Below are 16,184 nucleotides of genomic sequence, written 5' to 3' on the forward strand. Positions count from 1 at the left end.
TGAACAGACCCTGGGGTTGGACACATTTGTGGACAACTGAGACAGCAGTAAAAGCAAAGAAACATGTCTGTCTTCTGAAGCTCAGTGTCTCACTGTGCAAATTCAAGTGCTGCTTGGTTATGCATACGTGTATCCTGCAATAAGCCCTAAGGTAAAAAAAAATAGCTGCTAAAGCTGGACTAGACTGTTTAACACACAAAAATGGGAGCTGAAAAGCAACATTTGGCACAAATGTTTTGAATCTTTGACAAAATTGGATTTATAACCTTCATAAACAGTTTCCTTGCGAATGCATGAGCCCAGCTACTCATTTTGGGTTGTATTGAACAAATCATTGAGCTGCATTCTTAGCATCAGAAAGGAAGAGTATCCAGGATGTGCTTGCTGACTAATGACTTGACAATGAGCTTGAGGTTTTACAGTCGGGTGCACCCCTCACTTTTCACAGCTGCTTGGGTCTTCACAACAGGACTTCACAAACCAACTTGTGACCATATTTTATGCAGTCTGTGGACCTTACAGTTCTGCTGTTATACAATTTCCATTGCCAAACATATCAACATCCCAGAAAGTAAAGTCTAAAACTTTAATTCAGAAACATAAAAGCAAGCAAACCCAGTAAATGGCAGGCAGGAGGCAGAGTCCATACATGAGAAAGTTGAACAGGAAAAAGACTGGCCAGTGGGCAGTCACCAACTGGAGGTACATGCACACAGAGGAGACTCACTGACAGGAAAAAAGAAAATCGGCTGAAAGCACAACTAACTGGCGTGTAAGAAGTAAGGCAGGTGGTGACTAGACAGAAACCAAACATTGTAATGCTATGGTCCAAAATAAAATACATAACAAAGGAAAAAGAGAAACATAAATAAATAGAAACACCAGACAAACCAACAAAAACAAAACTTCACAAATCCAATGGGTTGGTCAGCAATAGGACTCAGCATGAAATTAGAGGAAGTAGGTGCATTTTGGGACATCGTGCATGCAACAGTGCATAGGTCCAGGTCACTGGGAAAGTGCTTGCTCATTTCCAGTGTGTTATCAACAGATACATTACTGAGAACAGATGCTGATAAGGAAATCCATGTGACTCCTTGAAGAAAGAGTCCCAGCATGAATCAGTGTCTCCATCTTGTGGGCAAAGTCTCTCTCTCCCTCTCTCTCTCTCTCTCTCTCTCTCTCTCTCTCTCTCTCTCTAGCTTTCAAAATAAATAAATTAATTAATTAATAATAATAATAAAAAATAAAATAAAAGATTATCTGCCCAAAATACTGACTTTAATTTCTAATTTAATTTCAAATTTCCATGACATTTTCTTACACAAGTACAATGTAAAGTGTTACATTTAGTGGAATCTGGTCAAATGAAATTTGAAGAGAATGGAAGAAGAGAGTGGAGGCAGGGTGGAGTGGGTGGAGACAAGTGCCAGGAATAATTTGTGACAGAAGAACAGTGGCAAGAGTGAAGGCAAAGGTCCACAAGATAATAGTGAAACCTGCATTTTAGCAGGTTTCACTAAAGGTTCAGTAAAGGTTCAATAGCTGCTATTTAACTAGGATATGTTTAGGCATGGTGGTTAGCGCTGTTACCTCATAGCAAGAAGGTCCTGAGTTCAATTCCACTATCAGGCTGGGGTCTTTCTGTGTGGAGTTTGCATGTTCTCCCTGTATTTGCGTGGGTTCACTTCAGGTACTCTAGCTTTCTCCCACAGTCCAAAGACATGCAGTTAGTGGGGATAGGTTAATTGGAAACTCTGCCCATAGGTATCAATGTGTGCGAATGGTTGTCTGTGTCTATGTGCTAGCCCTGCGACAAACTGGCGAACCGTCCAGGGTGTACCCTGCCTCTCATCCTAAAACACCTGGGATAGGCTCCAGCCTCCCCGTGAACCTGAAAAGGATAAGTGGCAGAGAATGAATGAACATTTAAAGCTTTTTAAAATAATCTACTTATGAATGATTTGAAATCTTTAATCCTGAAATGTCTTTTCACTTCTTTAAACCGATATGGAATAAATTAAGCTGAGGATATCTGATGCTGGTAAACTTACCCAATCCTCCTGATGAGGTTTCAGTTCCAACACTGACAAAGGAGTCTTGCCCAGTCCTGGAGGAGAGCGAGATTCAGAAATACAAGCATGCACCTTAGAACACACATGCATCAACACTACAATGAGCGGGTGGAGGGAGGTTTGGAGTCTTCTCTCACCCCCATTCTCTGCGACCTGCTGGAGCAGGGGGGCTAGGAGGAGGAGTTGGCCATCCGACTGCGGTCTGGAGTGTGGGGCCTTCCTGCTGCTGCGGTGTCGGGGCGGTCTGCCTCCCCCCACCGCAGGGAAAAGGGTAACACCACCTGGGTCTGGGTGCAGTTCCCCCCTCCAGGGGCAAGGGTACCTAGACCCGGTTTGTAGAGTACGCTTGGGGAGTGTGATCGTGTGTACAGCGTCTCTTTATGTCTGTCTCCACGTTGGTTGAGTGAGGAGTAAGTGCATATGAGAGCATGAGGGTGGGAATGGATGTTTGTATCTGTGTGTGCCTGTATGTCTGTCTGAGGGCAGGGATAGCTCAGTAGGTAGAGTGGTTGCCCCATGATCAGAAGGTCGGGGGTTTGATTCCCCTTAACAGCTACCCTGAGGTACCCCTGAGCAAGGTACCGTCCCTACACACTGCTCCCCGGGCGCCCAATGGCTGCCCACTGCTTCACTGAGTGAATGGGTTAAATGCAGAGAGCAATTTCCCCACGGGGCTCAATAAAGTACAATAATGTACACACTTTCTTCTTCTTCTATATGTCAGGTTGGGTGTCAGGCGCCACCTCTCTGGGGACATCTCAGGCCCTCCAAGGTTTGGAGGCCTATTTCCCCCTACCACCACTTCCCCTGCCAGTGGCGGACCCCCTCAGGTGTCGGTGCGCTGGTGGTTCTTTGTGTCTGGGGATGGGCATCCAGGTACACACCGGCTCACTCCTTGGCGGCCGCTTATCGGGCCCTGGAGCCTGGGGCTCGCTCGGGCCACTTCGGAGGTGGGGTGCCCCCGGCCTCTCGGCCTGGGGCTCGGTCACTCAGGTGCGGCTGGCTGCCGGCGGAGCTCACGGGCGCGTCACTGCAACCCCCCCTGGCTTCTGCTCCGCGGCTGCTGAGTGAGCCCTCATCTGGGACTCTCCTCAGCTCTTTCTGGGACAGTGGCGCGGCTGCCCCTCTGTTGGTCTTCCTTGGTCTGTTGTGTTCTGGGGGCCTCTGGATGTCTGGAGTTTTGATCTCCTCCATACCTGCTTCATGCCCTGGAGGACGGGGCTGTGGCCCCCCCACACCCTCTAGCAGATTATTACATGAAGGAACCTTTTAAAAAACAAAAAACAAGCGCATCCATGCTCACAGGTGTACACACGGGTGATCACACCCACAAACTACACCCTTTTTGGCTCCTACCTCAAAGCACACTGTGTTCTGTTGATCTTATGTGCTGCACAATAATGTTTAACATTTAGTATTTACTGTCATATTCCCATATATCATTGTGATGTTGTTTATTCTATTACTCTTGTTCTCTTCTGCTTGTTTTCTTTTTTCTTTCTCAGCAGGTGATCCAGGTGATTGATATATGCATTTTTTTTTCGGTTGGTTTTTGTTTTTTGCCCTTCTCCCCCGTCCCTCTTCTCAGCTGTTTCTCTTTCCCTCTTTCTTTCTCCCCTTCTTTCCCCCAGTCAAGTCTGTCCCGTATTCATTAAGTGAAAATAAAATAAACAATAAAAGGTGAATCAAATGGACCATTACGGCAAGGCTGGGATGGTCAATTTGGTAAAGTAAATCCGTTGGGCATCTTTCTTTGCCTTTAGACAACAATTCTGATGGCAAAAGAGCCAAACGGGACAGGCAAAAAAAAAAAAAGAAAAAAAAAAAGAAATACAAGCATAAAGAGAGATTTACCTAATATGTACCTAACAAGTAAAGTCTTCAACTTCCTCTTCCGCTGTCATTAGAAGAACACCAAAGATAAGCTGACGGACATAAAATAATATTTTTGCGTGTTTTCTTAGTGGAAGGGTGGCTATCAAGAGGGCATTGGTGAAGATGAGGAACATGAAGGAAAGACTGGGGTATCACAAATTACACAAGAGGTCAACTGAAAATCAGTAATTAAAACATTTCCTATCAAGGGGAATATGTTTTCCAAGCAAGAGACTGACCTGAGTGGACAGGAGGAGCCAGGCGGGGTTCGGTCATGTTATTATTAAATCACAAGTTTCAGTGCATAACCAGAAATCACATAAATCTCTGCACTACACAATTATACAATTGTACAATTTTGTGCTATTAACCCTCAAAGTACAATAAAAAATACATTTAAAAAATAAAATTAACTCAATATTTCAATGTGTGAAAATCTAATTACAAGCAAGTATTATGAAGTGCTCTAAATTTTGTTTCCTCTAGTTTATTCAATACATCCCAAAATCTAATTTGTTTGTTCCATGTAGAGCCAAACAAAACCTGTTTTGCCTCAAAATCTATTTAGAGTGGTGTAACAACTTCCCCAAATAAGTGTCTCAACAGTACCTTTAATGAAATTAATGAAGAGACAATATCCACTTGAAATACTTCATGGTGACAGATGTGAGGGCTACAGGTGTGTAGTCATTGAGGCTGTCTCCACTAGTCTTTTTGGAGATACGAATGATGGTGGAGGCCTTCAGACAGGTGGGAACTGTGGCATGAGTCAGGGAGAAGTTGAACAGCCTTGTGAGGATCCCTGCCTGTGGTGCACACAAGCTTTGACCATAGCCCTGGGATCCACTGCTGATGCACATGAATCCTTACTTAAAGTTGAGATTTTGTATCCTTTGGCAACAACTGATCGCATTCCTGTTTATATGGAACTAAATTCTGAGAATGTAGAAATAAAGGGAAGTTTGCTTCGACAGTTTCTGACATCTATCCGTCAATAAGTTGTACTGCCTGAAATCTAAGTTTGAGCAATATTAATGTACAAAGGGATGTTTTTTTGTGTGATAATGCTAATTTTGATCATATAGAGCACAGTAATGAAGTATTTATGATGTACCAGAAGATCGTGAGCTGCTTGAATAATGACTAATAATAATAATAAAAAAGGTCAGTGAGTCATGTGTCACTGCCAGGTTGGTCAGAATATGCCTCTGAATTACGTACTGAGTGCAGGGAAGATGGGTTGCTGCTGGAAATCCAAGATTTGGTATGAAATTTGAGCATAAGAAACTTCGAGTCCTGTGTTTTGGTCCTTCATCCTGGCTGCCACAGCACACCTTGACAGCTCTGTTCTGTCATTCATCCAAACACACCCAGGCAGTGACTTTACATTTTGATCTGCAAACATTTTCCTACAAATGCCAAGTAATGGACCTTCTAATTCTATCTTTTATATTATTATTTTAAGAAATCATGTTAATCATTCATAGTCAAATTTATAGAGTGTCTGTAATACAGTGAAGACAATGGGAACCCCAGGATAGTACTGTAAATGTATTATTAGAATTAGGTAATTCTAAAGTGCTGATTTATGCTGATTTGGTTAACAAAAACACAAATGAGCAGAAATTGCAGGTTTTCACATAGTTCCTGTAAGCTCATCACACCAGATGACGAAAGGGAAATCCCATGCAAATGATTTTTTTTTTTTTTTTTTTTTTGCGGTAAATTGACTATATCTAGCTCGTCTCTACATTTACATGGATAAAGTGAGGGAAACATTTTTTGATTTCCTCCTAAATTTGTAAGTCTGCCCCTCTATTGCACAAACATTATAAATAAAGTTCTAAATTGATTTGCATTGGATGAATGCACTGGGGGCAAGGAGTAGCTCAGTGTATTTCTCAAATGAGAATGTGTTGAAGTTTTTTCAAGTATGTTTATACTGAGGACAAAAAGACTTGGGGTGAAGTTTTGAGTTGCCGTGTTAGATAGACCTCACCTAATGACGGTATCTGGTCAGGACTGGAAAGGAATTACTTAGACTAAGACCAGTGTTTATGGTTGTGTGGGTGTGATTCAGAGAATGAAAGAGCCGCTCTATGCAAATATTTTCTCATGAGCGAGCATAAAAAGTCAATTCACGCACATACATTTTCAAAACCCGTTTGAAATCAAGAGAGCGATGCATCCAATCTGCACCTGCATCCTGCTCCTGCTAAGCTCATCTGGAACTTTGAGCAAGTATGTTCACGTTGACAAGATGTGGTATCGGGATGCATCTTTATCTTACTGCCGGCAGTACTACACAGACCTGGCCCCTGTCAATAACGAACGTGATATTGCAGAACTTAGGAAGATCAAGAATAACATTGGCTACATCCTAATTGGACTGGAAAGGAGCTCCACATACACAAACAAGTGGATGTGGTCAGGAGGAGGGGAGGTGACCAGGTTTTCCTGGGCATCAGGTGAACCACGAAATGAAACAGGCAGAAATTATGGCAGTATTGACAATAATGGATGGCACAGTGTATATAGCTATCCAAGAACCTTCTTCTGCTACAGAGCAATAGTGGTCGGGGAGGAAAAGACTTGGGAGGAAGCTCTGGAGTACTGCAGGGAGCACCACAATGACCTGGCCAGTGTGGCATCAGAGACTGAGACGATGCTGATCCAAAGAGAGCTGAGGAAACATAACACAACTAATAACGTCTGGATTGGCTTGCGCTTCTTGTCCAGAGACTGGCTGTGGGTGGACGGACAGGAGATGGTATGAGGCCTGGAGTGAAGAGGGGAAACCACTGTGCCCGCACCCCAAGATGAAGTGTGGAGCCCTACAGGTGAGAGGAGGGAGTCTGAGTGTCTGGGAGGCACATGATTGCGCGGAGAGACACAATTTTATTTGCTACTAAAGTAGTGTGTTTATTGTGCTTACCGGAGTTTGGTTGTTTCCTACTTATTTTGTGTCTTGTAAAAACGTAAAATTAATCCCTAAATGATAAGAAACTACAATATTTTTTTTTTTATTATTATCTCTTTTATTGGGACAGCTGTTGAACATAACAGTAATTTGCCTTTTTACATTTTCTTTGCTGTCACATTTTAACTTATAATTGAAAAACAAAGAAGACGGAAAAAGAAGAGAAAAGAAAAGAAGAAAAAAACAAAAACAAACAAAAACACCCCCCCCCCCCAAAAAAAAACAAAACAACAACAAACAAACAAACAAACAAACAAAAAAACTAGGGTTAGGAGGCAGCAGGGCAGGTAGGTTTACGTAGAACTCAGGGTTGTAACATCATACACAAAATCACATCTCATATGCTTAACATAGTCTGTCCATTTAGACCATATTCCGTAGAAGGTATCCCTCTGAAGTTTAAGAGAAAATGACACTTTTTCCATCGTATAGATCTCTTGTACAGAATGTATCCAGTCTTCTATCGTTGGTAGTTCAGGCTTAAGCCATCTTCTCGTAAGAGGCTTTTTACTTGCGGCCAGAAGGATATACAGGAGTCTTCTGTCGTTGGAATTCAGTTTATCCACTGGTGCATTGCACAAAAACATGGTCTCAAAAGTTGAAGGAAAAACAAATGAAAAAACATTTTGTAAATGATCATGGATTAGAGACCAATACTGGCGAATATCTTTACAGTCCCAAAAGATGTGGAAATGGTTAGCTCCATCTCCCCCACATCTCCAACATTTATCACCAATTCCTCGATATCTTTGTTGAGCAGGGGTAATGAAAAATCTCATAATGCTTTTCCAGCAAAATTCACGCCAAACATTAGACCCAGTGGTAGCCCACTGTATCTTGCATGCGTGAGCCCAACACTTCTCTGTAATTGTCAAATTACCCTCCTTTTCCCACTTCACTTTAATATACAGAGTGCTGTCGTTTTTACACCGCCGGATGCTGTTATATAATTTAGAAATAATTTTACTTTGCACTTCAGATTTGGTTAGTAATAAGAATGTTTCTACAAATTGTAATTTGTTTAGGTTCACTTTTAAGTTTTGATTAAAATAATTTCTGATCTGTAGATATCTAAAAAAATCATCAGATCCCAAGTCATGTTTACTCCTTAAAGATTCAAAGCTTTGAAATGCACCCTTATGGACAAATGAATAATAATTGGTTATACCTTTTGAAATCCAGTTTTTGAATCTATTATCATATTGATCTGGAGTAAAATCTGAATCATATGCACACCATCTTAAAACCTTAGAGGCATTTTCCAAACCACCAATTTATATTACTTCTTTCCAAGCTGATATCATTATTTGTAGTATAGGTTTATCTGCCATATGTATTTTATTCTGCAATTTTATGTCCGATATTAAAGCTGAAACTGGTATTTCTTTTACTATTGCTCCTTCACCATCTTTCCATCCGGCGGTGTAGTTTGGACAACAGAGACAAATCAGCGGTCTTAACTGAGCTGCACAATAATATTCTCGTAGACAGGGAAGCCCACGACCTCCCTTTTCTTTCTTTAATTGAAGCGTTTTATATTTAACTCTAGCTTTTTTCCCATTCCAGATATATTTTGACAATGTTCTATCCCATACCGCAAACTGTTTTTGTGGTATGGTAACCGGTAGAGACTGAAACAAATACAGCAGTCGGGGAAGAATATTTAATCTGATTGATTCAATCCTGGAGTGTAGGTCCAGAAATGGAATAGCGTTCCATCTTTGTATATCTGATTTTATGGATTCATTTAGAGGGGCATAGTTTGCATTGAACATTTTGGTGAAGTCACGATGTATTACCACCCCTAAATACCTAATGCTATCTGCATCCCATTTCCATTTATAACGATTCTTGATTTCGACTGGTGGTTCATAATTTAAAGTTAATACCTGCGTTTTATTTATATTGACCTTATATCCCGATAAAGAACCATACTGTGATAGTGCTTCCATGAGATGGGGGAGTGCCTGTGAGGGACAAGTTAATGTTAAAAGTAAGTCGTCAGCAAATAATGCTAATTTCTGTTCCCCTCCTGGCGTTCGTACTCCTGTTATATGCTGACTCTGCCTAATCCACTGACTTAATGGTTCTATAAACAAAGCAAAAAGCAGCGGTGAAATGCAGCAACCCTGTCGTGTTCCTCGTTCCAGTATAAATGATTCGGTGAGGTCCCCATTGATTTTGATTTTAGCTGTTGGTTTGTTGTATAACTCTGAGATAATATCAATTATAGATTTATCAAAATTAAACTTCTCAAGCACTTTGTATAAAAAGGACCATCTCACTGAGTCAAACGCCTTCTCGGCATCTAAGCTTAACACTAAGGTCTCTAATTTTTGTTTGTCAACTTGCCGCAATATGTGCAAAACCTTTCTGATGTTGTCCTGGGCCTGTCTATGTTTAATAAAACTCCCGGACGGACAGGAGAAGGACTATGAGGCCTGGAGTGAAGAGGGGAAACCACTGTGCCCGCACCCCAAGATGAAGTGTGGAGCCCTACAGGTGAGAGGAGGGAGTCTGAGTGTCCGGGAGGCACATGATTGCGCGGAGAGACACAATTTTATTTGCTACTAAAGTAGTGTGTTTATTGTGCTTACCGGAGTTTGGTTGTTTCCTACTTATTTTGTGTCTTGTAAAAACGTAAAATTAATCCCTAAATGATAAGAAACTACAATATTGATAAAACTGATAAAGATGCAAAATAAAAACACACCTTACTAATTATACTCATCTCTTTTCAGCAACACTAACAAAGTTCATTTCGACTCAGTTGTTGTTTTTTGTTTTGTTTTGACATGATGATATTTGTGTGCACATGTATCTGTTTAAATGTTGGCTAGGCAGAAGAAGTGTAGGACGTTCAGTTAGGTCCATAAGTATTTGGGCCACTTTAGTTTGCTTGAATTTTACTCTCTGGTGTGTATTTGTATTTTTATTTCTCTCTTATGTGGCTGGTGAAACAATGTAAACAACAACAACAACAATAATAATAAAAGTGTTAAAAATGAGTTTGAATCAAATTCTTTTTTCTCTTTTGCCTCAGAAATTAAATAGAAAAAAGTATTTAAGTAATGAGTCTTCAAGGACACAGGGAAGCCTTGGTTTAAGAAGGGTGGGACTGCTGGCAAATCTTGTGCCTTGTAAGCATGTTTTATTACCTTTATGCACCCAGGAACTTATTCAAAACAGCAGTTACTGTAGTAGTGTCCTTGAAAGTGTCCTGAAGGTCTTACTCCTTGCAAGCAAAAGAAATGATTGGTGGTTTAAGACTTTTGCAAAGTGCTGTACTTATCATCTAATAAAATGCAAATTTAGACGAGAACCCAGATGAGCTGTAGAATTTAAATATTAACCAATTCAGCATTGAGAACCAATATTAAATTGGTTCTCAATGCTGAAAAGACAAAGCTAATGTTGTTTTCAAACATGAAGAGATTTCCTCAAACTGTCCCTTTGGTGTCCACTCTTGAGGGAAACCTCATAGAAGTGGTGCATACGTATAAATATCTTGGCTTTTTAATTGATGATTCTCTGACCTTTAAATCTCACATAGACAATCTTGTGAAAAAACTCAAACTAAAATTGGGATTTTTCTTTCGAAACAAATTTTGCTTTTCTTTTGAGACAAAAAAGCGTCTTGTAAATGCCACATTTTTATCTGTTTTAGATTATGGTGATCTGCTGTACATGAATGCTTCCGCCCAGTGTCTTCATAAGATTGACTCAGTATATCATGCCTCTTTACGATTTATTACAAACTGTAGGGCCTTGACCCATTGTTGTGATCTGTACGCTCAAGTGGGATGGCCTTCGTTGTCCTCCAGGAGGTTTGTTCACTGGTGCATCTTTATTTATAAGGCCCTGCTTGGACAAATGCCCACCTACATTTGCGATCTGCTCACACGGAGGAGTACTGTTTCTTACAGCCTGCGTTCAAGCTATCTTTTTTTGCTCAATGTTCCATTTGCCAGAACTGAACTGGGAAAGAGGGCTTTTACTTATGCTGCCCCTTTCACATGGAACATGATGCAAAAAGACTGGAAGATAGCAGATCTTATTTCATTAAATGCTTTTAAGTCCAGATTGAGAGAGCCAGAGAAAAATGTTTTTAAATGTAATTGTTACTTATAATATGTATGTAACTTTGTAATTTTAACATGTTGTCGCCTCTTGGCCAGGACTCCCTTGAAAAAGAGGTTTTTAATCTCAATGGGACTTTTCCTGGTTAAATAAAGGTTAATAATAATAAAACCAAAGGTGCCTTGATGGTCAAGGGACTTAATTTTGTGACCAGGTTCTTTAGAAGATATGACTTAAAATTCAGTTTTGTCTGATATGAACAAATGAGTGCAGATATTTTATTTACATTTTAATATGGTTCCAGTGATGATGACAGTACATGAACATGATGTGGAGATGATTGAGGCACGGTCAAAGCCCTTAATGCAAGTAGATGAAATTCACCAAAGTGCCCGTGTTTTAGGTTTGTCCGTGTTATTTTCACAGATCCATGCACACATAGAAAAACAATTGTACAGTAATTGAGTGGTTTATTTACAGACTCACTCAGTTTTTGTTGCATAAAACAGTGAAGCCTAGAATCAAACTCTGTGAAGTCGGACACAGACACACGTACAGACCAAGGCAAATGATGTGGTGACACACCTGTGAGCATGAGCGCGCTTGTATTTAAAAGGTTCCTTCATGTAATGATCTGCTAGAGGGTGTGGGGGGCCACAGCCCCGTCCTCCAGGGCATGAAGCAGGTATGGAGGAGATCCAGGCTGCAGACATCCAGAGGCCCTCAGAGCACAAGAGACCAAGGAAGACTAACAGAGGGGCAGCCGCGCCACTGTCCCAGAAAGAGCTGAGGAGAGCCCCAGATGAGGGGTCACTCAGCAGCCGCGGAGCAGAAGCCAGGGGGGGGGGGGTTGCAGTGACGTGCCCGTGAGCCAGCTGTGCCAGAGTGACCGAGCCCCAGGTCGAGAGGCCGAGGGCACCCCACCCCCGAAGTGGCCCGAGCGAGCCCCAGGCCCCGACAAGCAGCCACCAGGAGTGAGCTGGTGTGTACCTGGATGCCCATCCCCGGACACAAAGAACCACCAATGCACCGATGTCTGAGGGCGTCTGCCACAGGCAGGGGGAGTGGTCGGGGAGATAGGCCTCCATACCTTGGAGGGCCTGAGATGTCCCCAGAGAGGTGGCGTCTGATACCCGACCTGACATATAGACACAAACAAACAGGCACACACAGATACAAACATCCATCCCCACCCTCATGCTCTCATATGCAAGTCCAAAGTAGCTAAGTTTGCTAATACTGAGCCTCTGATAAATCTTTCATGTCTAATGTCCAAAATCACTTGTTTTGTTTGAATTTGTATTTAATGCACTTCCAAGCTAACCATTAAAGCAAAATTCTACTCTAATTTGTTTGTCCAATGTGACATTGAGCAAGACCTATGCTTTGCTTTATGCAAATTCTCTTCTTACACTTCTCCTACTACAGCACAGTAGTGGTGGAGGAGAAAAAGCATACTGCAGGGAGCAGCAATCTTACCAGAAGCATTTGTTGCTGCCCATCAATCTGAGATGGGATGTAAGGAAATTTTGAAACAATTTGAAGTCCATCATCCTGATGTGAGAAAGATTATTCAGAAGTGGAAGTACATGACATTACTTGTTTGGAAACCACTCATCCAGTCCAAGCCTGAACCTGTGGCTCCATCTTGTGGACAAATTGTTCCATACTATCAGGACCTGCTGATTTCAGGTGCTCCATCTAAGAAGCAGGTTTTTGAGAGGGAAATGATGAGACAATGGGTACATTCCAAAAGTCCCTCCTAGTCCCTATTCCTAACCTCTTTTCCTAGATGAAAACTTCATTGAGATCAAGGCAAAGTGGGTGGGGGATTACCAGGTAAATGCGCTACACCTAGTCCTAATCCTCAGAACCCTTTGCACCGTGCTCAGCAAGTTATTTATTATATCAAAAGCACACTCATTCTCTTCTCAACTATCTGAGAGGAAAACTTGCGTGAAACCTGAGCTCACACTGCATTATTTTGGTTAGTAGGCCTGCAGTGCTCTACCTCACACTCCCTCCTCGCGATTATTGAGCCACTAATTTGCATTCTCTCTGCACAATGCTGTTTTATACTGAAGTGAACTGGCTGTATCTCATTATATAAATTACAGACCACTATTAGTAGACCATGTCTGCGATTGTGTCATTACAGTATTTTGCCTCACTTAGTAAACCGGTCACATAGCATTAAAAAAATATGTCATCTTTTTTTATTTTACTGTTGTGGTAAAGTGGAACTAGTTTGCTCCTCCTTGATGACAGAGTAAAATCCCCTCCATTATCACTCGTCTCAGCTGAACTGATTACACAAAACCTTAATCACACATTTATCAGGTAACATAGATCGCCTTGTAATCGGAAGGTTGCCGGTTCGAGCCCCGGCTTGGACAGTCTCGGTCGTTGTGTCCTTGGGCAAGACACTTCACCCGTTGCCTACTGGTGGTGGTCAGAGGGCCCGGTGGCGCCAGTGTCCGGCAGCCTCGCCTCTGTCAGTGCGCCCCAGGGTGGCTGTGGCTACAATGTAGCTTGCCATCACCAGTGTGTGAATGTGTGTGTGAATGGGTGGATGACTGGATATGTAAAGCGCTTTGGGGTCCTTAGGGACTAGTAAAGCGCTATATAAATACAGGCCATTTACCATTTACCATCATAATCTTGAGCTTGTACAGCATTCTGCTTTCTTCATGAACAATAAGGGCGACCGTGGCTCAGGGGGTTGGGAAGCGTATCTGTAACCGGAACGTCGCCGGTTCGATCCCCGGGCTCTGTGTCCTGGTCGTTGTGTCCTTGGGCAAAGCACTTTACCCTACTGGTGTTGGCCAGAGGGGCCGATGGCGCGATATGGCAGCCTCGCTTCTGTCAATCTGCCCCAGGGCAGCTGTGGCTACAACCGTAGCTTGCCTCCACCAGTGTGTGAATGAAGAGTGGCATTGTAAAGCGCGTTAGGTGCCTTGAAAAGCACTATATAAATCCAATCCATTATTATTATAATAAGTACTTTTTAATCCTCAGTCTCCAAAAGTTGATTTTGTTTATCTGGACGTAGTGTTTTCAGTGGGAGGACTGTTTCGTCACTCATCCAAGTGACTTCTTCAGTCTCAGCTCAGTGCAGGCTTCCAACCTTATAAACCATAGGTGTCAAACTCTGGCCCGCGGGCCAAATTTGGCCCGCAGCCTAATTACATTTGGCCCGCGAAGCCATACCAAATTACTATTAGAGCTGGCCTACTGGTATTATACAGCTAATATATATATTGTTTAGTATTAAGCTTTGCTTGTTCCATATTCAGTTTTCCAGCTAAACTTATTTGAGTCCATAAGAAAAGATTCATTCTTATATCTGGAGGAAGATTTTTTTTTCAATAAATATTAATGTTAGCCCGCGACTTTGTTCCAGTTTTGAATTTTGGCCCACTGTGTATTTGAGTTTGACACCCCTGTTATAAACAGTACATTTGCATAATGACTGAAACCAGCCCACTGAGGGAACAATGGGCTGGGAGGTCAGTTCCTTCATCATAATTATGCAAATTCTCATGACCATTAATCAAAGCCCACTGATCAATGGCCATGAGTACCGTTCACAGAGAGAGTTGGGCAATGGCTGCAATCACAGCATTGTAAGATGTTGAAAAATGTACCCTTAGGCCCCCTCCTTTAATCCATTGATCTTGCTGTTAACTGGCTAGGCTATGATTTGAGCATATTTTACCATCAAATCATGGAAGATTTTTGTGCCTTTTAAAGAGGACTGGAATCTTCTCTTGTTTTAGCCTTGTTTGCATGTTTCTTCTGTTTGATTTCTGTTTAGTTTATGCCTCACGGCACTTTGCATCTCATTGTGTTCACACCCAGCTGTGTGCACTCTTGCTCTGGTTTAGAGCCACACCAATACCTTCAAAGAGAACTTCAACAGACTACTACTGTTCAGTCACCTTTAACAGGCTTTGCTATGCGTAGTTTATATTCTGTGGACATTGCATGACTGCATACGCAACTGCACTTAAGTAACACTATGAATGCACTCACACTTTTCAAAAAATCTTAGTTATTATTTTATTTTATTCATAGCAAAATGACTTGAGCTAAATGACACAAAGTGCAATTACCTTGTCATGGTATTACTCTTTTATATACTTTTGCTTTTTTGTTTTTAATCAGAGCTTCTACTCAGAGTTTGAAACAATCACAATGTCAGTCCAGAGTTCTTTACAATGTAAAGTGCTGTGAAAGAGTATCGTCAAACCAATGTTAATATCAGGCAACAACCAAATTAAGTACAAAATGCTGGTCAAGTCATCGTGTTTAGCAGTAGACTTACCCATACCTGTCAATGCTTTGCATAGCTTGAGTAGAGAGAGAAGCATTCAAGGGTTATAACATAGAATCTACAAAACTATGTTTGAGGAACTTAAAAATTCAGAGGGAAACTGCATGCCAAATTAAAAAGGTTGCAGTGAAGTACAGAAAGGTTAAACAATGTTGAGGTCGGGTGTTTCGTCTCCACCACTGGAATTAGAATCTAATTCCAAGGATAAAGATGGCAAAGAAGAAATAAAAGATGTTGAAACCATCTTTGACATTGAGGGCAAAGAAAAAAAAACTGGAGGTGCAACCTTAACTGTTTGCATTTAGTGGAAGCACTTGCAGGAACCTATCAGGGCGTCACAGTGTGGAAGGAAGGAAGAGAGGACCCAAACGCTGGACTCGTGGCTTGGTGAAGGCTGGTGTTTATTATGTGGGCAGGATGAACAGAACATGAGATGGACAACTAACTTACTGGGTGAACTGAAAGACTGACTGAACTGTATTGGAACACAGATGCAAAACTGTCGACAACAATGACAAGACAATGAACTGAGGGAACTGAGGGTTTAAATACGATGATGATTAGAGACCAGTGAGTAGACAGCTGAACTAATCTAACTAATGATCCACGGGAAGTGGAAGAGAACATAACGCACACAGACAGATGGCTAACATAATAAAACAGAAACTGTGAACATGTGGAAAATAAACAGAGAACATGAACAAACTGAAAACACTGGGTCAAGCACCCAGGAACCCTGACAGAACCATTCTGAACACTTACTGTAGAGGGCAGCAGAGACACTTTCTGCTGTCATTTACAGTTTGCTATCATACAATGATCACGTGCACTGAAAGTC

At 41.7% G+C, this 16,184-nt stretch overlaps 1 protein-coding gene across 1 annotated transcript; it reads left to right on the forward strand.

Moving 5' to 3' along the window:
* The first annotated feature begins 6,132 nt into the window (after window positions 1-6,132).
* On the forward strand, window positions 6,133-9,504 carry LOC146641916 (C-type lectin lectoxin-Phi1-like). Its single transcript, XM_085397867.1, has 2 exons — window positions 6,133-6,720; window positions 9,361-9,504. Exons 1-2 carry the CDS (start codon window positions 6,133-6,135, stop codon window positions 9,502-9,504), a joined length of 732 nt encoding a protein of 243 aa, XP_085253993.1.
* The last annotated feature ends 6,680 nt before the right edge of the window (window positions 9,505-16,184 follow it).

The sequence above is a fragment of the Rhamphochromis longiceps genome, linkage group LG23 (genome assembly GCF_057381845.1).
Source record: "Rhamphochromis longiceps isolate RC_006_pf linkage group LG23, R_longiceps_female_GT1.1, whole genome shotgun sequence".
Taxonomy (NCBI): domain Eukaryota; kingdom Metazoa; phylum Chordata; class Actinopteri; order Cichliformes; family Cichlidae; genus Rhamphochromis; species Rhamphochromis longiceps.